General features: G+C 42.7%; 1 protein-coding gene across 1 annotated transcript; it reads right to left on the reverse strand.

Moving 5' to 3' along the window:
• Positions 1–2328: 2328 nt before the first annotated feature.
• Positions 2329–13108, reverse strand: CMBL (carboxymethylenebutenolidase homolog). The gene is made up of 6 exons (XM_001515185.6): positions 12965–13108; positions 9408–9641; positions 8525–8632; positions 6142–6284; positions 4996–5087; positions 2329–2808 (listed from the first exon to the last, which is right to left on the reverse strand). The coding sequence occupies exons 2-6, from the start codon at positions 9620–9622 to the stop codon at positions 2629–2631; spliced, it is 738 nt and encodes a 245-aa protein (XP_001515235.1). The 5' UTR covers positions 9623–9641; positions 12965–13108; the 3' UTR covers positions 2329–2628.
• Positions 13109–13652: the final 544 nt, after the last annotated feature.

Here is a 13652-nt window from a genome sequence, read left to right on the forward strand (position 1 = left end):
CATATCTTTTCCTCTGTAGTCAATCTTGCTGCAGCAACAGATTACCATCTGCTTTTGACCTATTTCTGGAGCACCTTATCATTGGCAACAGTATTCCAATTAAGATAACCATTTTAGCTTCCTAAAATATAGCATATCATCTTCTTCCTGTTCACCGCAAAGTACATTTACTCTTCGGACCCTGTACCATGTAAGGATGATTTGAGAATGCCCATGAGGAGGGGTCATTCTTTCAAAGGGCAAGAGACTGTATTGATAATGTACTTCTTATAACATGCATTTGTTGTAATGGAGAAGTCTAGTTTTCTTGAATATAAAATACCAGTTGGTATTCTCATCTGTGAATGTGCCTCAGTGGGAGCATGAATTGCAAGTTCTCTTTAGAAGGGGATAAACTGAAAATGCTTTTTCTCAATTCAGGCTAGAGGAAGGAAAATTTACAAGATCAGTCCCTCCGTAATGGTTTGGCTGCAGTGTAGAAAGTTGCCTGCTCAAGTGTCAAGCAGAACTGTTGATCCTATAGTGCTTCTGGCTTCATCTCCCCACCTAATCCATATTTTGACAGTAGCAGAAGCTGCTTCTTAAAAGTTCATATTTGTTTTGTCAGTTTTATAACTCAGGAGTTGCACTCTTGAAAAACCAGGCATTAAGGAAAAAAATCTAGTTGCACTTGTGTCTTCAACCACATACATAGAGCTGTAGCTGTCTGCTAACGCCTCATCAGATCGTATCCAAATAAATCTGTATTGTCAAAAAACCATTCCCCAACAACATTCTATCCAAAGCACAGAGAAAATGTTTTAGAAGTGGCTGTATTGAGCTTTTCATTTTTCTAAATGGAAGGCATACTTGACAACTTGAACCACCTCACATTTTAATTTTCTTAGTTTCCCTCTGTAATAATCCCAAATCCCATTTAACGTCCAAGAAATTATCAAGTGGAATCATCCTCTAGGAACTTTTTCTCTGTAACTTATCTTTCTTCACTGTCATAAGATTTGAGCAGTTCCTTGTGGGCCGGGAATATGTATTGAGTCTGAATTGTACTTTCCCAAATTCTTAGGTGCTCTGCACATAGTGCTTAATAAATATTACTGAGCTTAATAGCCTCATAATCAAAGCCTTTATGATCTAGTTTGTGTGCTGGAAGTCTTCAGAGGTAAAAAAAAAAATCCCCAAAAAGTATGTTAAAAATGTGATTCAAGATGGGAACAACTTGTGCTCAGGATAGGAACAGCAACACTGAACAAATATTGAAAAACGAGAGTACGGCGAGAGGCTTCGGGATCAGTATCACTTCTGGTTAACAGCCCTTTTCTAGTCCTTTCTGTAGTCGAAGCACAAAAGTTGAATTACAGATAAGTACAACCTCAAAAGGATAGAACACCACAGTTGGTAATTCGGAATTATTGAATAAGCACTTACTATATATTAAACACTGCTAACAGCTGGAATAGTTACAATCAAATCAGAAACAATCTATGGGCCTTATGGACTCAAAATTTAAGGGGTATGGAGATGAGAAAATTGAGAAATAGTCATTCAATTGTGTTTATTGAGCACTTAGTGTGTGTGGAGCACTGTACTGTTTGGGCAAGTTCAATATAGCAGTAAACAGTGACAGTCCCTGCCCAAAACAAGTTTACAGGCCAGTGAAAGCTGGGACTAGAGCCTGAAATTCCTAACTCCCAACCCAGGGCGCTTTCCATTAGACTGCACTGCCTCTGCACGTCATGGGGGCCTGTTTTATTTCCTCGTCCTCCCAGGGCCTATATCACCTCCAAAAAGCTATCTGGTTAATTGTGTGAGCAGAGTAAGCTTGTCTCCCAGTTTAGTCGTAAATAAAAGGGAAAAAACACTCAAAGAATAAAGGTAGATACCGAGAAATACATTCATTTCCTGGAGAGTTAAGCAACAGCCAATGGGGGTGTTTGGGGAACCAAACTAAATGTTTCACTTTATCCTTTCATGGCAAGTATTCATGAAAAGGGGCTACTAATCTTTGCGCTTTCTTCTTTGACTACAGAAAGATGGATTAGAAAAGAGCTGTGTTAACCAGAAGTGATGCTGAAGCCTCTTGCCATTCCATACGCAACTCTCATTTTCTACTCTTCAACATACCTGCCTCAAGAACCCTTTTGCAAAGGAAAAATTCACTCTTCATATTAGAGTAGGTTAAATTTTTTCAGATAGCTCAGCAATAGGTTTGTTGCAGGTGATGCCTGATAATTGGGCCGTACTTTTGATACCTCAAAAAGAACTGAAATTCAGGATTAATTATGAGGACAGAAAAAGAGTATAATTGAGTTTGTAAAAGGAGACTTTCCATGTGCTCTCCATTTCGAAGGTTATTTATTTTATAGCTTATCACCTTTAGGATCTTAAAAGCGTTTAGCTAAATGGAAGCGGATATGTAAGCCTTGCCGTAGACAGTGATTTTTTGCATTCAACTTCATTAGATATTTAAATTTCTTATTTAGTCCAGAAAAAAATCAAATGTTAGGACTGACTTTATTCCTATGCAAAGAGATGAAAGATGAAAATTTGACTTTGATACATACTGAAAAGAAAAGGAATTCTTAAGGAATAGGGAGACAATTGTTTGCAAAATTTTCTCTTTTCCATTTATTAGATGTACTTGTTCAGCCAATCTATTAGATTCTTCCTCGATTCTTCGATACACGACCTGTCTTCAGGTTTGCAATCTTCTCTCTTCCGATGCACAAATCCATGAGTTTGTCCAGGGAAGATTTTAATTTGATAATCAACTTTACAATGTTCTTTCAGCTTCTTTTCCAGCACATTAATCTGTAAAACGAAGTATCTGTTTGACGATTCAGTCTTAACTGAAATATTTTATTTATTTGCCACCAAAGACAGCGCCCCAATTAGAAAAAACGTTTCCTGATTTCCAGAGCAGTGCCCTGTACGCTGGACCCTCGCAAACCTATTCTTCAGGGTGGACAGACCCCTCTAGACTAAGCTCCTTGTGGGCAGGGAACGCGTCTATTTATTGTTGCATTGCACTCAGTACAGTACTTAGGTCAGTGCTCTGCACACAGCTCAATAAATACGACAATGACAAATACGATGGAATGAACGGCATCATTAAAAATAGCTGACAAACGTGGGTAGTAAAGAAGCAGCGTGGCTCGGTGGAAAGAACCTGGGCTTGGGAGTCAGAGGCATGGGTTTTAATCCCAGCTCCGCCACTTGTCTGCGTTGTGACCTGGGGCAAGTCACTTAACTTCTCTGGCCTCAGTTACCTCATCTGTAAAATGGGGATTAAGTCTGTGAGCCCCATGTGGGACAACCCGATTACTCTGTATGTCCCCCTGTACTTAGAACAGTGCTTGGCACATAGTAAGCGCTTAACAATACCATCATTATTATTAAAGACCGCAGCGACTACCAGATCGACAGCCTTTTTGAATATGGTTCCACAGCTCAGCATTAACATGACATCATGATTGTTTCAGCCATAAAAGGATCCTGCGGGTAAAAATTCTGCATCCACTTTTCAGTGTCCCGCATCCCTGCCTATTCTCTTGTTAGATTCTGTGCCTCAGTGGGAAAATAACTGGCAAAGGAGTGTGAGTAGCTGTCTACAAGGCACTAGGCCTAAAAAACATTTTCTTTCACCCAGGTTATCAGCCTTTAAGTCCCAACACCATGGCTCAACCGTTACGCTCGAGAGAAGATCCCTTCAGCTCCTCACCTTATCTGCGTGGCCAGTTCTCAAACTACCCGTTCTCTGGCATGAGAGGATGGGATATTCATTTTTAACTGTCACAGTACAGTTATTTAAATTTACCCAAAGATTCCTTTCACCTTCTCTTCACCTGCTAGGTTGTTCCCTGGTTCTGTGCAGGTGCCGACAGCATTTTTTTTTTTACATCTATATCAAAATAGGTATGAGAGAAATTTGAAGAAACGGGAAGGTGGAAAATTCACTGCCCATACCAAGCCCTTTCCCCAGACCTTATTCCTTTTGCGTGCAACAACACTCCCTGGAACTGGAAGTGAGGTGATTGGATTCTAGCCCCTGTTCTGCCACCTAACTCCCTCTGTGACCTTGGGCAAATGAGTTAACTTCTCTGTGCCTCAGTTTCCTCTTCTGAAAATGATTTAATGCCTGTTCTAATTCCCTTTTATACTGGGAGCCCTGTTTGGGTCAAGAATTATGTCCAATTTTATTATTCTGTATCTTCTCTGGTGCCTAACTCAAATAATTATTATTATTACTATTAATGAAATGTTAAGTATCTTGGATCCTAAGGAGGAAGAGGAGTATCTCTTCACTGCATAATCCCACCTGGCTATGCCAATTTAAATGTTACTCAGAGAACTTCTGCTACATAAGAGGGAGAACTGGCAAAGAACGTATACCCAGGTCACTGCTGTTTATATTTTAGCTACTGAGACCAAAAGTTATTATCAATTAATTAATCCTTGCTGAGTCTATATCCTGTGTTTTTCACAACTTAAGGAAAATTAAAGTTCTTGATCATTTTCTCCTATGCAGCAGGGGCACTTCAAGTTGGTGATTATGGTATTTGTTAAGTGCCTATATGTCAAGCTTTGTGCTAAGCACTGGGGTATATACAAGTTAATCACGCCGTACACAGTCCCCGTCTTGGGGCTTACAATCTAAGTAAGAGAGTGAACAGGTACGGCATCCCCATTTTACAGATGGCACAAAGGCACAGAGAAGTGAAGTGACTTGCCCCCGGTCACAGAAGACAAGTGATAGAACCACAATTAGAACCCAAATCCTCTGGCTCCCAGGCCCAGGCTCTTTCCACTAGGCCATGCTGCATCTGAGTCGACAGGGCAGTGTGGAGCTGTCAGTTCTTAGAGGAATTGATAAACACCTCTCCTGTTCCTTTAGAAGAAATGGTTTGAGAACCGCGGAGCTGTTAGTGAAATGTTTGTAAACCACTAGAGAGGATTAAAATAGACGTGAGTCCGTTGTGTTTTGAAGTAACAACTTACTTGCTCAAGAGGAATTACAGTATCTTTTTCTCCAAAAATGAAAAGTGTAGGATTGTTCAAAGCATACACATCTTCGGTGTCTTTGATGATGCCTGGAATACATTGAAAAGGATAATATTTAAATGGTGACTTAAACCTAACATACAAACATTCAGTTTGCTTCGGTAGCTACTACCAGCCAATCTAAAAGGGAGATTAATTTTCAGCCCCATCTCTAGGGTATTCATTTCCCAGTAATCAGTTGGGCACTAAAGTATTTCCACCATCCGATCCCACCGTACTGATCCTCTTTCTTCTCCCGCTATTTCCCAACTCTTTGTATTTGTTCCTTCCAAGCCAACCTAACTGTATTTTACTCTGCACCCTCCTGCCTCTGCTCCCTTGATCACACTGTACCCACGGCTTAGAACACCCTCCCGCCCCTCAACAGAGAGGCCACAGCCCTCCCCACATTCAAATCCTACGAGCTTTTCCCGTTATATTTCTCGGCATCCTGAGGTGCATCGTCCCTTCGGCCAATTCTAGCGTGGGAAGAACCGGAGGCACAGAGAAGTTATGCGACTTGTCCCAGGTCACAGAACAGACCAGTGGTGGAGTCGGGATTAGAACCTAGGTCCTCTGACTCCCAGGCCGATGCTCTTTCCATTAGGCCACATGACTGTTAGTTTTTGCTTGTCAATGGAAGGCTTATTTTCAAATTTAGAGGGATATCTTTGCCTTAACTCACTTTTGTAGCAAATCTACTGCATCTCTGTCTGCTCCACTTTGTTTTGATATCGCTGCTGGATTGAAGGCACACTAATAATAATAATAATTAGGGTATTTGTTAAGCGCTTACTATGTGCAGAGCACTGTTCTAAGCGCTTGGGTAGATATAGGGTAGTCAGATTGTCCCATGTGGGGCTCACATTTTTTAATCCCCATTTTTACAGATGAGGTAACCAAGGCACAGAGAAGTTAAATGACTTGCCCTAGGTCACACAGCAGACAAGTGGCAGAGGTGGGATTAGAACCCACAACCTCTGACTCCCAAGCACGTGCTCTTTCCTCTAAGCCACGCTGCTTCTCTAGTTTTAGCCTAATCAGTACTGTTACACTGCAGTGTCTATTTACAGAATTCTATGCATAGTTACATTAAAGGCTTACCGTACACTGACACCCCGGCCTTGAAGTCTGGATATTTCACCATCAGATGATGCACAACAACTCCTCCCCAGCAGAACCCAACAATCCCAATCTTCTTGGCATTGCAGTGCTTCTTCAGATACTTCAATACAGCATCTGCTTCTCTGAAACAGGTAAATATCACAAAGAATTACCATTCTATTCTAAGAACCCCTTGAAAGAAAATTTATCTGTGAAAACTATCATCATCGAGAATAGTACTAATCAGTGGGCACAAAGAGTACCCATTATATTCCATGCCCTGGGTGGATTCATTCAATAGTATTTATTGAGCACTAACTATGTGCAGAGCACTGTACTAAGCGCTTGGAATGTACAATTCGGCAACAGATGGAGACAGTCCCTGCCCACTGTCGGGCTCACAGTCTGATCGGGTGATGGCAATACTGGCAGCTGCTGGGGCTCTTTTCACTTGCTCCTGCTGATCCCTTCCTGCTGTGGGCAGGGAATGTGTCTGTTTATTGTGGTCCTGTACTCTCCCAAGTGCTCAGTACAGTGCTCTGCACACCGTAAGCACTCGATAAATATGATTGAATGAATACTAGACCCTCTGCTTGGGATCCAGCAACAAATGGACCCAGTGGCCCCGGTGAAATCTGCCAATTCTGCCAAATCATTGAAAACATTTACCCAGATTCTTCCAGTTCCAAAGTCTACCCCTAATGGAAGCAGCTTTAACTCTTTCAGTTATCAGAGTCCTAGCTGGTACTACAGCAATAGCTTATTATATAGTCAGCACCCCCCATGAACCTTTAGTCCCACCACTTTGGCATTAATCCATTTACACAACAATAGCCTGGGATTGTGGACTGCTGGGATCGCTATTTTGCGGACCAACAAAAGTAAAGACGCAAGAGTAACTGCTCAAATGTGTCTCAAGTGTGGGTGGAAAGAAAAGCGAGGGGTTTGGACCAGTTTGTTTTTTCTTTTCCCCTTTTCTGCCCATTTGATTTTAATGTATAGACCATTTCCCAAATGACTCGGTGAGGAGGGTGACGGGGGGCAGGTCCTAGAGACACTCAAGCACAGCTGAAGCCAGCGGCCACTGCACCGCTGACTGGTCTCACCACAACTTGGTGCCGGGACAAAAACGGCTCTGAGCTACTGGGTCTGTCCACCGCCAGAGACGGGCTGGCCTTTGGGTCTGCCCCTCAGGCAGGGCCCTGCATCTTAGATCATGGTCCCATGGAGCTCGAGCCTTCTGAAGGAAATTAAAATAATAGAAATGGGATAAAAGGACATGAATCTAACATCAAATGAAAGGGATAATGCAAATCAGCGTTCTTTGTAAAGCCAACTTCGGGCTGAAGGTTAAGGAAACCCGCTCTGAGATAATCTCTTCCTGGTTGGGACCCCTGTGGAGATGACTCAAACCCAGTGCCTATTTGAAAGTTAATGGGAACTTTATTCACCAAAGAGAAATTTGACCTTTAGATTTGTTTTCTTCACCACCAGAGCTGGTCACACTTGACCAGCGAGTACATTACATATCTGAGTTCCGAGAGATTTCATACCTTGATAACATGTCAATAACAAGGTATTCAGAGGAATCCTTTTCAGCTTTGACGTAAATTGGCGGCAGTTTTTAAATGACTACATGAAAGACATGAAGGGCTAGGTCAGGGTCGGATTTGTAGAACAACTGAGTTAAATTTTAACTCTATCACGACTCTGTAAAAGCTGCATTACTTGGTGCTTATATCTTGACCAGCTTTATTTCTACTCTGCTTTTTCCCCTCCCACGAACCTTCTGCCCTGGACTGAAAAAAGGGAAAATCTGTTCTAGGTCACCCTGTCGAGAAATGCCCCAGGTTCAAGGTACTGGTTCAAGCATGGACACTAGAGGGAAATAATAACAATAATAATAATAATGTTGGTATTTGTTAAGCATTTACTATGTGCTGAGCACTGTTCTAAGCGCTGGAGTAGATAGAGGGAAATCAGATTGTCCCACGTGGGGCTCACATTTTTTAATCCCCACAGGTAACTGAGGCACAGAGAAGTGAAGTGACTTGCCCAAGGTCACACAGCAGACAAGTGGAGGAGCCGGGATTAGAACCCATGACCTTTGACTCCCAAGCCGTGCTCTTTCCCACTAAGCCACGCTGCGGGAGCATGCCTTTATTATTCCAAATCCAGGTGCAAGGGGGGTGCAGTAAGGAGAGGGAGAAGAGGAGACGAGGGCGTAGTGGGGGGCAGGCCTCTTGGAGGAGATGTGCCTTCAGTAAGACTTTGAATGTGGGGAGGTGGTAATTTCTGCCTTGAGCACGTGGCTGGCCGGCCAGACCCACCCTGATTAGTTATAATGTACCTCCCGAAAGGGTAACTGGCTTTCCCAACTTACTTGTCAACGTTTCTGGCATTTCGGGTCTTCAGCCAGTCCTGGAAAGTGGACCAATCGTCATTTGGTTGCCAAGGCTCTTTTCCTACAAAGAAGTCTGGGCAGATGACTCTGCAATATAAAGGTAAACCCCAACTTTAGCCTCCGGATTCCTTAACCTTTTCAGTGCAGGTTTTCCCTTACGACCACAGGGTTGTGTTTCCCCCAGAGATACCTTCTGTTGGCAAAACCATAGTTGGGAATATTACTGGAGGTAACATGATCTCAGCTGAAAAGCGTGGGGGGACTATAAGCACCAGGTTCTGGGCAACGCCAATTGAGCTACAGGATATAAAGTGGAAGGTGCACCCTTCTTTTCGTAGAAGCAACGTGACCTAGTGGAAGGAGCGTGGGCCTGGGAGTCAGAGGTCCTCGGTTCTAAACCCGGCTCCTCCACGTACCTGCTGTGTAACCCTGGGCAAACCACTTGACTTCTCAGTGCCTCAGTTACCCCATCTGTACAATGGGGATTAAGACTGTAAACCCCCTGTGGGACAGGGGCTGTATCCAACCCGACTACTTTGCATCTCAGGACAGAGCTTGGCACATAGTAAATGCTTACCCAGTGAAGTGAAGTGACTTGCCCAAAGTCAACCAGCTGACAGGTGGCGGAGCCGGGATTAAAATCCAAGCCCTCTGACTCCTAAACCTATGCTGTTTCCACTGAGCCACACTACTTTTCAATGCTTCATTCTCACCTCATTATGAATTTAGGGCCCAGTACTAATCTCAAACACCCTAAAATTACTAGACTATTACTACTATGAAAAATATTTCATTTTAATGGCCTAGAAAACAAAACTGAAGGAGCTCTGAACAGAAGCAACATCAAAGGTTTGATACGTACGTATATCCATTGGCGGCAATCATGTCTGCTATGTATCGGGTATTTGGCATCTGCCAGCCAAATATATCTTGAACGACAATCACGGCTTTATCTGTGCTGGATGGTGGCTTGCAGAGATAAGCCTGGATGTGCTCAACTGGCACTTCGCTCCCCATACCTCCATACTCCATCTTATGCCCAATGTCACATGGGCAAGGCTGGGCTTCATTAGCCATTGCTCAAACTTAAGTTGGGCTGTAGAGAGAAAAAATACCGTAGTTGAAGACAAACAGCTATTAAAGGCCAAGGAGTTACCAATTATTACCAAGAGTAATAACGATAGTGTTTGTTAAGGGTCGAAACATCAGGTCAGACAAAGAAACCTGTCCCACATGGGGCTCACAGTCTGAGTACCGAGAGGACATGTTTTGGATCTTCGTTTTACAGATGAGGAAACTGAGGCACAGACAAGTTAAGCGTCTTGCCCAAGGTCACACAGCACGTAAGTGGCAGACCTGGGATTAGAACCCAGGTCCCCCCACTCCCAGGCCAATGCTCTTTCCACCAGACCAGTTTACTTTCAAGCTTAGAGGAAACACTGTTGATTCTTTAAGCTCCTTGAAGGCAGGGATCGTGTCTACCAACTCTATATACTCTCCCCAGTGCTTATTACAGTGCTCCGCACATGATCGGTGTTCATAAATACCACTATTTGATTGACTTCAGCTTATACTTTTTCTTCCCATCTATTTTGTTCTTGTACTAGAATAACATCTTATCCACTATATTTATTGGAGTCATACTGTTTGCAAAGCCTTAAACTAGACTCCTGGGGACCATTCAAAAGAAATGAAAAAGAGAGCTGACATAAATGGACCCAAATCCAGCAGCTGACAGATTAGTAGCTATAAATAAGCATGGGTGAATAAATAAATAAAATCAGGGACAAATAAGTCAGGAAAATTCATAGATGCTGAGGTGGCTGTGGGGATATTATGACCAAGAATGAGGTGAGGATAAGCTGGGGAATGTCTTCAGGCCTGCGTAAAAGAAACCTAGGAATAAGTGCTAAGTGAAGATTTTTAAGGTGATTGATTATAAACAGATGAGCTGACATTGTCAAGAAGGAAAAAAAATTAAGGCATTCAGAAACATTTACCCTATTCCTCTTTTTTTGGTATTTGTTAAGTGCTTACCACGTGTCAAGCACTATTCTAAATGCTGGGGTAGATCCAACTTAATCGGTTTGGACACTTTTCCTGTCCCACATGGGGTTCAAGGTCTAAGTAGGAATAAATATTTAAGGGGGTATTTAATCACCATTTTACAGTTGAAACGGAAGCACAGAGAAGTTAAGTGACTTGCCCAAAGTCACACAACGGGCAGAGGTGGGATTAGATCTCCGATCCTTTGACTCCCAAGACTGTGCTCTTTCCACTAGGCCATGCTGATTCTCTTCCTCATAGCTGATTTCCAAACTTTTAAATTGTTATTCTTGAGATCTACTTAGCGTGGTTCAGTGGAAATAGCATGGGCTTGGGAGTCCGAGGTCATGGGTTCGAATCCCGTATCTGCCACTTGTCAGCTTTGTGACTGTGGGCAAGTCACTTAACTTCTCTGGGCCTCAGTTACCTCATCTGTCAAATGGGGATTAATTGTGAGCCTCATGTGGGACAATCTGATTACCCTGTATCTCCCCCAGCACTTAGAACAGTCCTCTGCACACAGTAAGTGCTTAACAAAGACCAACATTAATTATTAAACAGTTTTGCACTGCCAGTTTAGTTACTTTACCTTTTACCTTTACTGTGAGCAAAGGCCCTGAAATGATTTCTCAACCGGCTTACCTCTGAACGGAAAACTGAACAAATGAAGGGTGATTTACTCTGGGACCGTGACAAACATTCACTGAGCCCCAGGACCTTCTGCCACCTCTCTCCTCACACGACTTCAGTTTTCAACCAACTGTAGTAGAAAATGTCATTCCTCTCTTACCTCCTACCCTTTCCTCATCCTCTTGGGGGAAGTGTCCTCTGCCCGAGAGCTGTTTTTCTGCACCTCAATCAATCAATAGTATTTATTGACCACTTATTATGTGCAGAGCACTGTTCTAAGCCCTTGGGAGAATACAACAATAAGCAGACACATTCCCAGCCCACAATGAGGTTACAGTCCAGAGAGTCCAGTCCAAAGACATTAATAAGTAAATAAATAAATATAAATTAGCAGACATTCCCCGCCTATAACAAGCTTACAGTTTAGAGGGGATTGCTTCCTTTCCAGGGTAATACTTGGGCAGAAAGCATGAGAATCCATAGGTTGCATTTTCCCTATTTATTTAGTTTTCATTTTTTCCAAGCTACCAGTACTGGTTCTGGAATCACATATTTCCAGATCACGGGCAATATACCTTATTTCTTCCTTACTATGAGCCTGCCCTGAGTTAGTTGAATTTTTTTTTTTTGATAAGGACATCCAGTGTTTATTTTCACTTCTAAGCTTAGAAAGATCAGGCTTTTAACTGTTTTATCTTGGTGAGGGATGATCATGGAGACTATTGCAGGTTTACACACCTCACCTTCTTTAATGGCTCGTTAGGAGTAATAATAATGGGTTTATTTAGACACTACTATGTACAACGTACTGTGTTAAGTGCTTGGGAAAGTAATCCAAGGCAGTGACCATAAAAAGTACCTCAACTAATAATACCTTCATCAGTCTCTACCATGGTAAGGATGTCAGCTCTAACCTGGGAATCGAGTAAGCACAAAATGTACATTTCCAATTCATTCATTCGATTCATTCAATCATATTTATTGAGCGCTTACTGTGTGCACAGCACTTTCCTGAGAGCTTGGAAAGTACAATTCACACACAATCCCTACCCACAACGGGCTCACGGTCTAGAATGGGGGAGACACACATCAAAACAAGTAAACAGGCATCAGTAGCATCAATATAAACAGAATTATAGATATTAAACAACTAAAACAAGTAAATAAGCATTAATAGAAATAGAATTATAGATATGTACATATATACACAAGTGCTGTGGGGCAGGGAGATAGGATAGGGCAGAGGGAGCGAGTCTGGGTGATGGTGGGGGGATGAGGAAAAGGGGGGCTTGGTCTGGGAAGGCCTCCTGGAGGAGGTGAGCCTTCAGTAGGGCTTTGAAGGGGGGTAGGGGGAAGAATTCTTCCTAACACTTGTGTTTCTGCTCATTTTTAAAAAGTACCTGTAGAAGTATTACTGCAAAACCCCCAAATTGCAGTAATATGCACTTTACAGTATATGATTAAAAGGCTGGATTTGAGGGTTGGTGAGGATAGAATCAAATAATATAATTCACCACAGTGTCATAAAACTGGAAGGAACTTTCAGAGGTCATCCGGTCCAATCCCCTGCCTCCGGGAAGACGGGCAGCCCCTGGACTCTCCCATCCAGCAACTAGCCAGACATGCAAACAGCTGTTACTCCTGCTTTAAATAAAGAGTGGATCCTCGTCTAAACTACAACGCATTTTCAGCAAAAGAGCTCCTTTTGTCCCATTTTCCACAGGCCAGTGTGTGTGCACATACCTTGGTTTGTCCTGCTGCAATCTGACAAAGTAAACTGGTGATCACGTGGCTTCTCCCAGGGCCTGGAAAATTTCAGACTCCCTCCAGCCTCCCTGGATAATGACATAGCAGGCAAACAGGGAACTGGCTCTTGTGGCCTTCTTACACAAGAACACGTGAAAGGGAGAGGCGGAGCTGGACCAGCTGATGTCTGAGCTGACGGATTCAGACAGAAATGGAAAGGGATGTGCTGGAATGCAAGTGAAATTCAGGTTTCTGTAGCAATACAGCCAAGCTGCTGCTGCTGCTGGCCTTGTTGTCTAGCTGTCTCTCCCCGAGCAGAATGTTATTTTGCCTCAGCATTCTTTTCAACATCTACAAAGAGCTAATGTGGTCTTGAAAGCAACCCCTCTGCCTGATCTAAACTGTTCTTTTGAAAGAGTCACCACTAAACCCAGAGAACAACTAACTTATTAGAAGAAAGGTCATTTACCCTTTTTTCGCCACTAGAAAAAACAGGTCATTTCCCTCGAGGGAAAAAAAGAACAAAACCCCAACTCATTATTTCTAAGTAGGTGTATTTTCTCTGCTCCAGAACTCTCCAAGATCAGAGACTTTTATGATATTCAGTTACATAAACCCGAGCCAGTTTTTGATCATATAACTAGGTACAATTCCTTCTTAATCTGTTCGGTTTGATGATCCCAGC

Source organism: Ornithorhynchus anatinus, chromosome X3 (genome assembly GCF_004115215.2).
Source record: "Ornithorhynchus anatinus isolate Pmale09 chromosome X3, mOrnAna1.pri.v4, whole genome shotgun sequence".
Classification (NCBI taxonomy): Eukaryota; Metazoa; Chordata; class Mammalia; order Monotremata; family Ornithorhynchidae; genus Ornithorhynchus; species Ornithorhynchus anatinus.

Coding starts and splice junctions, on each gene's coding strand:
- CMBL (XM_001515185.6), bottom strand. CDS start 9,622: ATGGCTAATGAAGCCCAGCCTTGCCCATGTGACATTGGGCATAAGATG. Junction 6,285..8,524: donor AATGCCAGAAACGTTGACAA/GTAAGTTGGGAA, acceptor TACCTGTTTCAG/AGAAGCAGATGCTGTATTGA. Junction 2,809..4,995: donor CTGTAATTCCTCTTGAGCAA/GTAAGTTGTTAC, acceptor TTCGTTTTACAG/ATTAATGTGCTGGAAAAGAA.